At 41.3% G+C, this 11,313-nt stretch overlaps 1 protein-coding gene across 1 annotated transcript in view; it reads right to left on the bottom strand.

The window, feature by feature from the left end:
* abca4b (ATP-binding cassette, sub-family A (ABC1), member 4b) overlaps window positions 1-11,313 on the bottom strand; it is a 112,439-nt gene that overhangs the window by 74,650 nt on the left and 26,476 nt on the right. Inside the window, exons 10-14 of the mRNA XM_048601542.1 lie at window positions 11,006-11,122; window positions 8,507-8,704; window positions 5,663-5,868; window positions 2,320-2,496; window positions 186-408 (exon numbers count right to left, since the gene is read on the bottom strand). Coding sequence (XP_048457499.1) covers window positions 186-408; window positions 2,320-2,496; window positions 5,663-5,868; window positions 8,507-8,704; window positions 11,006-11,122 — 921 coding nt within the window. The remainder of the gene's footprint in view (window positions 1-185; window positions 409-2,319; window positions 2,497-5,662; window positions 5,869-8,506; window positions 8,705-11,005; window positions 11,123-11,313) is intronic.

The following is an 11,313-nucleotide window of genomic DNA, read 5'->3' as shown; positions in this document are numbered from 1 at the left end:
CAGCTCTACACCTTGTTATCTCAGATTCTCCAGCATCTGCAGTTCCTACTATCTCTGAAACAATTTTAACCCCAGAACGTAATCTGGGTCTCTGGTTTAACAATCCAGCGATAATACCACTAGGCCATTACCTCCCCATTGATGAATGCTAAGTGTTTGGATTGTGTGTAGGTCTGAATTCTTACCATAATCACTATGGATGCCAGCACTGTACTGGCTGCCATCATGGCGAAGCTGTCGATGAACCATGCGACCCAATGCACCCAATTACTGACTCCCATGATTTTCAGGGTTTCTTTCAACCTCAGCTCCTTCTCAAGCACAATACTCTTCACAATCATGGAGACGGAGTAGATCCAGGAGAGCACCATAAAAATTGGGAAGCAACGGGTTAACGCTAGCATGAAGCTAGGATGAGAATTAGCAGGCACGTTGAGGCAATGGGAAGGACAGGTGCAACAGGAAAAATTGCAGCAGAAAAGCGTATTTAGTGAAAAATATTTCAAAAAAGAAAATAATATTTAATATTTAATGGCAGCATCTAGGTTTTCTACATTGTTCATTTCCATGTTTTCTTTGCCCTCTTCATTTGAAATCGTCATATACCACTTCAAGAATTAGTTTCTCAGATGCTGTTTTTATCAGCTTTCACACAATTTGCTGAATTCAGATTCCATTATCCCTCACTATAAGGGCCATGAGAGCCAGCTTTGTAGATTTATTCTGCCCTAGTTCATTTTACTTCCATTTTATTGAACAACAGCATATATTTTTATGATAAATTCAAATTAAATTGCTTGTGAATTTGTTTTCAGACAACACTACACATTCTGAAACAGAAACAAAAAGTGCTGGAAATACTAACGAGGTTGAGAGTATCTGTGGAGACAGAAACTGAGTTATTGAATCATAGAATCATAAAATCCCTACAGTGTAGGTAAGAGGCCATTCGGCCTAGCAAGTCTGCACTGATCCTCCAAAGAGCATCCTACCCAGACCCACTGCCCCACCCTATCTCTGTAGCCCCTCATTTCCCATGGCTAACCCACCTAGCCTGCACATCCCTTGACACTACAAGGCAATTTAGCATGGCCAATCCATCTAACCTGCACATCTTTAGACTTAATATTCCTAATGTGGAACGCACCCTCTGGTCAGGAAACCAATGGGAAGCCCATGCTGCTTCAGTGGGGAATATCCCAATAATAGTCATTCCCTAGAAGGCTGAGCGAGGCAATCTCAGCCCCAGGAGCTGTCAGCCAATCCGAGGCAGCACCTGGTGGCTAGTGTTTGTGCTATACTGAGGCCTTCACTGAAGATCATTGTGGGAGCAAGGGAAGTGGAGTGGGTAGGGGGGCTCACTGGTGGGTGTGGCAGAGGGTGATTAGGCAAAAGGAGTATTCTCATCTGGTAATCATTCCCCCCAACACCCCCATCCCTACTTCCTGCTGCTGGATCCCTCCAGTGGCACAAAATGCTTTTGAAAGAGGGCCCCAAAGGAATAGCCTTCAGGAGAAACCCATGTGGCTTTGGGAGAATTCGGATGCCATAACTAAATCTAGGTGCACTCGGGGATAATGAATGTTCAGTGACTCAATATAAATCTGTCTAGCCAGGGAGCACATTCCACACAATGACCCACTCCTGCCACTGATTTATTGCAGTCAGTTTTCCCAACATGAGTGGTACTGCAATTTTTGATCTCTTCTATGATTTTAGGGACCTACACACCAATATAGCTCACTCTGGTGAGCCGCATTAAATCCGCACCAATGTTACAGATCAACGATCTTTTACCAAAATGCAGAGGTCATAGACCTGAAGCATTAACTCTGTTCTTCTCTTCACAGATGCTGCCAGATCTGCTGAGTATTTCCAGCAATTTTTCCTTTTAATTTCAGACTTCCACTATCAGTGTTTGATTTAATACAACATTTATTAAGCTGTAAGAACAGGATAGACTGTGCCCAAACTCTGAAGTAGCAGCATGAAGGGTGGATCACGGTGTGTTGCAGAACATGGATGACCTAACATAACCGTCGTACAGAACATGTAGCATCAACATTTAACCTCTAATACTACTTACAACAGACCACCTTCATTTAGGGCAGTATATACAGGCTAACTTTCTGCTTTAGTTCTTCCAGGGTGAGCCACCAGTCGAAGACTCAGGCCAGAAAATGTCACCTGGATCCCCACGACGTGCTGTCACTGGATGAAGCTAGTAGCAGCAGTCACTTTCAAAGTTTTGAAGTTACGGCAATTTTCAAAAACAATGAGGAAAACTTTACTAAATGCACCAAATATGACGTGACTCACATGTCATCAACAAAGCAGGGATACGGCATCTGTTGGACATAAATTCCCGATGGCACCTCAATGTTGGTGTGAGTCCTGATAATTCCGTGTTCAATCATATCTTGTAAATAAGCAAAACCGCCCCAGATGTAGCGCATATCCTCTACTGGGTCAGCTCGCGGACCTGGGTCCCAATACCTGAGGGACAAACATTCGTTGAAACTACATGACATATAGATTAATTGGTGGGGCAGCCTGTTGTCCCACCAATGGCCATTATATCAGAGTGGCACTGCTGAGACTACAGAGCAGTCAGTCATCTGATTGGCTGGCAACTCTCAGGGGTGGGTTTTCTCCTCAGAAAGGGGTGGCAGTCCCTTCTTAAAGTAATTGACACTTCTGTCTGCATTGACCGGAGGGATCCAAATTATACTTGGATTGTACTAGAGCTTCATTTTGAGGAATGGAAGAGGGAACAGACTAGTATGTGTCAGTACAAGTTTTGCTGGCTTTTCCTCCTGAGAAATTGCTGAAGGGCAGCTCTTATGACTTTGGGTGGACTTGCCCCGACCACTCCCTGACCCTGTGCCCTGCGCAGTGGAGATGATCCATAAAGTCCAGGCCTGTATCACTGTCTGCTGCCAGTCCATTCTCACCAACATTCACTTGTCTTCAAATGGAAAAGAAGTGACAGCTGCTGAGCTACTCTGAGCAAGGAGTCAGACGCCTGACAAGCTTTTGCTGGATAGGTAAATCTTAAAAACACTTTGAAAGATCAGGTGAGTGCGAGAGGGATACGTGGATTTACTGAGAATCGAAGATAGTTTGTTTGAGATGCCTAAAGATGCTGCCAGGACAGAACAGAAAGAAAGGGCTACAGGACCAGACAGCATGGGAACATACATGAATGGTGAAGTTTTCAGAAGTGGAGTGAATGAAGTTGTGGGTTGGGTTTTTAGGATGGATACAAAAGGTGGGTTTAACAAGGCCATCCATGGAAAAGGAGGAAGATAAAATGGCCAATTAGGCCAGTTTATGGGAAAACTGGTGACATAATGGTAATGGCACTGTACTGGTCATCCAAATATCCAGGCTAACCCGGTGGTTAAAGTTCCACCGTGGCAGCTGGAATTGAAAGCTAGTCTCAGTGAAGATGGCCATGAAACGGTCTTTGTTGTGGTTAAAAAACCATCTCGTTCACTAATTTCCTTTAGAGAAGGAAATCTGATCTAGTCTATGTGACTCCAGATCCATGGCAACGTGATTGGTCATTAACTGCCTTCTATGATGGCGTAACAAAGACACTCTGTTCCAGGACAGGAAGGGATGGCTAACAAATGTTGCCCTTGCCAGTGCCACCAACATTACATCAAAAGGACAAGGCACAAATGAACGGTGTTGACAACATTTTGTCGTCCAAATGGAGGGCGTCAGGCTATTGCCATCAGTATTTTACCAGATTCTGCACACCTGGGCCCAAACATTACTGTCAGATTAAATGACTGCAGGGATAATGCACCTTAGTCTATTCCTGCCTACACCAACCACATTTCCTGATAGAAGTCAGTGGACTGTAATTAGAGTGGGTGTCATTGCTAGTTTTTCTCTCTCCATCTCTGAAAATGTAGAGTGATTGCACCATTCAGCTGTTTCAGGTAAGTTTGTACAGACTAGGCATCAAGCTTGAAGAACTTCCTAATTTGTATGGCCCAAGTCCCCACCATTGAACTATCACAACAACTGCAAATGAGGCTTTTTGTCCAAGTTGGTGTTCTGATTTATCCGCAGTGACTTATAATAATAGCAGAAATCTTACTTTTGGCACTAATGCATTCTCACGCTAGTGAAAAGATCAGATTACACGGTCCAACTTTCTTTTGTATTACTGTTTATTTGAGAGAGCAAGCCATCCTGTATTCTGTTCCCTATAGAGCCGGCAGTGCGACTGGGGCTAGACGCTCCAGGAATAGAGACTATACTGTAGAGTGAGGTGTGAGGTATGCTTCATTATAAGAGAAAATGGAACACTGGGAGGTAGATTTATTCAATGAAATGCAATGAAAATCACATTAGTTCTTTAAAACAGTGGGTGATCCACACTACCAGATTACTGCCCAGTTGATAGAGATAAAAATATTTTGTGTTTAGCCATGTACAACCCTGAACTAGGGTTTGGTGGGGATAAAGAAATACAAAATGTCATGAAACAAAGAAGAATGATGAAGAAAGAGCTGCACCAAACCTCAATGGACTCAGCAGCCATGGGGATCATTCAAAAGATTGTACTTTGTATAAGAGTTACAATTCAAGGAGAGAATATGTCTGCTTCAAGAATTTTGTTTCAATGCCTCGAATTCTAACAATGGCACTTCTTGGCTCTGCCAATGGACATGGTAGTTATTGTATTGTTTGACCCATCATAAACACCAGTACAGCAAAGGCTTTGATTTCTTCTAAAAGAGTTAGGTACTTAAAAATATTGCACAGGATAGGATTAGTGAAGCAGAGCCAGAGAATCTATTAAATTTTTTTTTGTTCCCCGTCTTTAGTTTAAGGTGCATTTACTTGTTACTCTCCTCAATGTTTACTGTTGGAAGAGCCCAACAATGTTATGGGCCAAACATTCCAAATATTTTCAAAACTATGGATTAGCTCCATCCAATCTTGGCAACCTTCTTTTGGATCTTACATCCTATCACTCACTCATGGAGTTCCCGTTGCAAGTCACATCCAACACACATTCCCTGTTCCCCATTCCTGATTTCTGATGAAAGGTAACTGACATAAGAGATTCTCTCTCTTCAGAGGCTGCCAGGCTTGCTAAGTACTGTCAGCATTGTCTGTGCTTTAGATTTAGGCTCCTGGGATGGAGACTATCCTGGGGAGTGAGGTGTGAGTGAGTGGTATGCTTCATTATAAGAGAAAATGGAACACTAGGAGGCGTAACACTTTGCAATTATGTACAGTACAGACAGAGATGGGCAGGGGTTATGCAGATCACTCAACCTGCCCTGTCAATACCCTACACTTCTCTGGGAAATTTGCAGGAGGCATTAAAGGTTAAATTGACCCTATGACATTAGAAATAACACTCATACTTTGCTTCTTCTTCAATCATTGATCACATTCTAAACTAATGTGTTGTCCAAATCCAGGGAAGACTAGAGAGAAGCAGGTTATTGCAGTCAGTGGGTCAGATGAACAGGGCTTGCAGGTGGTGCAGTGCCTGCAGATTATGGTTTGGACATTTCTGTCTCCAGAATGAGACTTTTCCCTATGGCATTTTATGAACTTGCTGATGGTTTGCAGTTGTTAGTGCATTTCACTGACTGGAGTTCTGTACACACACACCAATGAAACAAACCTGTCTTTTATTTTATTTGTTCGTTCCACTGCATCAATGTCCATTCGGATTTTATACTTCACGTGAGTTGGAAGCTTGTTCGACCAGGGGTATAAGTCCGTAAACACAATCCCAGCCCAAAACTTGTTTTCCTCCAACAAGTAAAGTGCCCGGTGGGTGAGCTGCCCTTCGTCAGAAAGGCCTTCAAATTTATCCAGGTTTAAACACTGCAAATAACAAAAGAGGTTATGACCTTAAATGCACAGTCTAGCAAATAACAGAGTGAGAAGATAACAGCTAATGGTGCCTCTAACTATTTGCTTAAAATGTAAACCAGTAATTAACCTGCCGTGACCCCTTCAGTGTCTCTAAATTATCAGACTTTTTGACTTTTGCATTTATGTTGCACTTTTAATGTAATAAAGACATTTCACAGGATTGTTCCAAAATGTTGTATCCCACCTGTCAACCAAATACTTGCTCTAAAAGGTTTTAAGGAGCAAATTATGACATGAAAGCCAAGAGGTAAATAGCATTGGATTCCCCAAAACTCTGCACCCACAAATTCTCTTCCCCATCCATGTGGCTTTCAAAGATAGAATAGAAAACCCAATCTGGAAAACTATTTAAACCTGAATTTTGACTGTCTGATAAAGGGACACAGGTTGCAAACTGGAGGATAAATAGAGGATTGGCATCAGGAAATTTCTCTTGTAAAAAGTGATCAACAAATAGAGGTTCACTTTTGAACAGAGGCCTTAATCTTGGAATTTTTTTAAGAAACAGATGGATTCCAAGATAGCAACAACTGCAGATTGTTTCAGGTGTATGAACAAATGTGATCTGAATGGCTTTTCTCACTTATATCTACTTTGTGATCTTTGCAAAGATCAATTGAATAGGAGCTTCTCCAGGCACATTTTTTTCAAGAGTTAAAGCCACAGAGGGATAATGAATGGTGTATTCCTATAGTATAGAAAAGATCCAGATTAAATGGGTACATTTCACTTAGTTGTCATGTGTTACAGAGTTGGGAGTTAGATAACAGCTTTGATCTTTTTTTCTGAGTGTGCTATTGGGAGACATTAACCCTCAATTACTTTACCTTAAAGGTTTGATATGGCTTTTAATCCTAAACTGTTGTCACAATGTCAAGACACATTATCTATTGATTGGATGGTCACTGAAGTAAATGTAGTTGCTAGGGAATGAAGTTAAGATTATCTAAATACCCAGTGTAATTCTCAATTTTCAAACAGATATAAGTAAAATGTGTTGGCACAATTAGTTTGGTTTTATTAACATTAAAGATAAGACTACAAGAAGCTGAGAGCACTGCAGTAATCTTGGAGTGAAGTGCAATAGAAACACAGCATTCCACTGAAGCTCCAGCTTCTCAACCAAAGAATGTTGATCCTCATCTGAAATGAGCCACGAGAAAAAGACTTCTTGAATGAAATTGAAACAAATGGACACCACCACAACAACTACGTGCATTTACATAGGACTTTTGATATTCAAAATGCTTCATGATAGTGTAATCGGTCAAACACTGACATGTGACTGCAGGGTCAGGCAAAGTGGTGCGCTTAAAGTAATATCTTAAAGGAGAGAGTAGTGAGGCAAAAGGGTTTGCACAGGAATTCCAAAACAAGGCTAAGGGAACAGGTGCCAATGGTGGAAGTGGGGTCAGAATTTGAAGAACACAGTTCTCAGAGGACTGTAGTGTTGGATGAGGTTTCAGGGATAGGGAGGTTATAGAGACATTGACTTAGGGGATTGTGAGCATGAGAATGAGAACTTTAAAACTGAGGTGGATCTGCAGCCATCACAGGCAGTGAGAACAAGGAATGGTGAATGGAACTGGGTTAGGATATAGGCAGCTGAATTTTGGGAGGACTTGCTAATAGAGGTTAAAAGGTCAAAGATATGACAGGAAAGAAGGTCAACTGCTACATGGGAACACCATTACTTCCTGATTTGGAAAATATTGCTGTTACTTCATTGGCTTTGGGTCAAAATACTGTGTTCAATTCTGGTCTACCAGAAGGATGTGGTGGCATTGGAGAGGGTACAGAAAAGAGTTACCGGGATGTTGCCTAGTATGGAGGGCATTAGCTATGAGGAGAGGTTGGGGAAACTTGGGTTGTTCTCACTGGAACGATGGAAGTTGAGGGGTGACCTGATAGAAGTCTACAAGATTATGAAGGGCATGGACAGAGTTGACAGTCAGAGGCTTTTTCCCAGGGTGTAAGAGACAGTTGCTAGGGGCCATAGGTTTAAGGTGCGAGGGGCAAGGTTTAAAGGTGATGTACGAGGCAAGTTTTTTGCACAGAGGATGGTGGGTTCCTGGAACTCGCTGCTGGGGGAGGTAGTGGAAGCAGATACTATATCAATGTTTAAAGGACATCTTGACAAATACATGAATAGGATGGGAATAGAGGGATACAGTCCCCAGAAAGGTAGAGGTTTTAGTTGTGACGAGCAGCATGTTGGTGCAGGCTTGGAGGGCCGAAGGGCCTGTTCCTGTGCTGTAACTTTTCTTTGTTCTTTGTAAAATCATGGAACTCCCTTCCTATCAGCATGGTGGCAGAATCCTTCTCATGGACTCCAGTGATTCATTATCATTCTCTTAAGGGCTGTTATGGCCAACAAATGCTGGCCTTTCCAGTTTTGTCTAAAACCCTTGAATCAATGAATAGTTTTTCTTTTATAAAGTTCATATTGTCCTATGCTAAGATGAGTTGTTTGTCAATGTATAACACTCTCTTGTTGTACTTAGCTAACATATGCAGTCAAAACAACATAAAATAGTTAGCATTTGCAGCACAATCCTGTTCCAATTAAATCTGACTGTTTTCTTACCTCCATGTAATTATTGAATATGCTTAAGAGTTGATCTGTTATATTAAAAATATTTTGCCAGCTAAAGTTTGGAATGTCTTCTGCTTGTTCGATAGATTGTCTATTGTGTAGGAAGTTTAGAATGTCATTAGCAGTCAAGTCTATGTCTTCCAGTTGCCTGTTTATGAAAAACGATACGGTGGGGTTTTTTATTGAGTCCTGTGGGAAATAAAGAGCAACAAATGGATCAAAAATAGGTCATAGTCATAGAGTCATACAGCTCAGAAACAGACCCTTTGATCCAACCAGTCCATGCTGAACATGATTCCAAACCAAACTGATCCTACCAGCCTGTTCCTAATCCTATCCCTCTAAACCTTTCCTACTCATGTACTAAGTGTTTTTTAAATGTTGTAACTGTGTCCGCATTTACCATTTCCTCAGGAAGTTCATTCCACATGTGAACCACCTTTTATGTAAAAAATTTGCCCCTCATATCTTTTTAAAATCTTTCTCCTCTCACTTTACATGACACCAGGTCCAACAGATTTATTTGAAATCACAAGCTTTTGGAGCGGAACCCCTTCGTCAGGTGAAGTGAGAGTGAAGCACACAAAATACAGAATTTATGGGCAGAAAGATCAAGGGCAGAGTGATAACTGGCAACTCCACATCGTGGCTACCATCGACACCACAAGCTGCCAGCTCAAAGTGGAAAGGTTTTCCAAGAAGATTGCACATGTCAACAGAGACATCAAAAGTCTGCAGAAGTGCAAGAAAGCAGAGAAAATCCTGAAAGGTCTACAGATCTGATCTCTCTGCTCTTGATCTCTCTGCCCATAAATTTTGTATTCTGTGTGCCTCCCTCTCACTTCACCTGACAAAGGGGCTACACTCCGAAAGCTTGTGATTTCAAATAAACATGTTGGACAATAACCTCATGTTGTGTGACTTCACACTTTGTCCACTCCACTCCAAAACCAGCACCTCCATATCCTCTTACTTTAAAAATATGTCCCCTAGTCTTGAAACCCCACATCCTAGACAATTAACCCTAACTATACCCTCATGATTTTATAAACCTCCATAAGGTCACCTCTCAACCTCCTACACTCCAGTGAAAAAAGTCCCAGCCTATCCAACCTTTTTTTGTAACTCAAACCTTCCATACCAGGCAACATTCTGGTAAATCTCTTCTGAACCCTCTGTAGCTTAATAATATCCATCGTATAACAGGGCGACCAGAACTGGACACAGTACTCCAAAAGAGGCCTCACCAATTTCCTGCACAACCTCAACATGACTTCCCCACTCCTATACTCAAAGGTTTGAGCAAGGAAGGCAAGAATGCTACATACCTTTTTAACCACCCAGTCTATATGTGACACAAACTTCAAAGAATTATGTACCTGAACCCCTAGGTCTCTCTGTTCTATAACACTTTCCAAGGCCCTGCCATAATTGTATAAGTGCTGCCCTGTTTGTTGTACCAAAATTCATTTATCCAAATTGAACATCATTTGCCATTTTTCAGCCCATTGACCCATTTGGTCAAGATCCCTTGGTAATCTTAGAAAACCTTCCTCACTGTCTATAATGCCACAAATTTTGGTGTTGTCTGCAAACTTACTAGCCATATCTTCTATATTCTCAGCCAAATTATTTATACAAATGACAAACAAAAGAGGACCCAGAACCGATCCCTGTGGAACACTACAGGTGACAGGCCTCCAGTCTGAAAAGCAACCCTTCACCACCACCCTCTGTCTCCTACCGTTAGGTCATTTTCAAAGAGAAAATCTGTTGGAGAAGTTGTGCCTATGGAGACTCATATGGATGCTGGGAATTGAACCTATTCCATTTTAGATTCCCTTCAAGCATTACCATGCTAGGTATAGAATGGTTATGTGGAGTGCAAAGCTCTTTATCTTTTTTTAACCCAACAATACATCAAAGCTCCAACATTAGAAAAACACCCCTCACAACAACAGTTCAGCATTTCTCATTTCCCAGAACAGATGGCACCTCAGCCTGAGAGTGACAATTTATAGTAAATTAGGGGCTGCATTGTGGTGTCGGCACATTCTCTCATGGAACTGGATTAAGCTTACCCAGTCTCCATTCACTCTAATAACAATCCAAATAAACCTCTTCAACATTCATGTGGGATGTCCATTATGAGGATATTTAATCTTTTATAAATAATTAGGTATTGTAGAATGTTTCAATATAGACAATTCATTCTTAAAGTAGCCATCTATGATAGTCTCACCAGTCACTATTTATGATCATGATTGATATAGTGAGGATATGCAAAGGACAGACTCAATACAAACAGGCTATAAAAGACCAGGTAGAGCAAACAATGAAAGTAGGAAGATGTTAAACATCTTTAATCTTCCGTTATCTCTATCACAGTCAACCAATCATTCAAAACAAACATGGTAACAGAAGCTAAAGAGCTAAGTGGTAGCTGGTTGGCAGCTAAGGTCACACTTTGTCCTGGTGACCAATACTTACACGTATTATGTTCATTTGTACACTGTTTTGGAAGAAGTTCCACAGCTGAGGCTTCACCTCATCCCAAATCTTTCCAATCCTTTTAAGTCTGTGTAGCTCCTCAAAAGTGACATTAGCCTGTGAAGAAAATTCCATCAACTTTCATTATTATGTGCTGCATTTAACTATTTAATGGTCAAAGGTATGTAACAAAGGCCTGAATAACTTCTGCTTCTGTAAAAACACAGGTTCATCTGAACTGCTACTGCCTTGGGTCAGCAATGTTAAAACTTGTAAATGTGCTTCTGTGAAAAATTGAGTCAGTAACA

This window comes from Rhincodon typus, chromosome 10, assembly GCF_021869965.1.
Source record: "Rhincodon typus isolate 14 chromosome 10, sRhiTyp1.1, whole genome shotgun sequence".
Taxonomy (NCBI): Eukaryota; Metazoa; Chordata; class Chondrichthyes; order Orectolobiformes; family Rhincodontidae; genus Rhincodon; species Rhincodon typus.
Note: the sequence above shows the minus strand (reverse complement) of the source record. Positions and strands in the feature narration are given on the sequence as shown.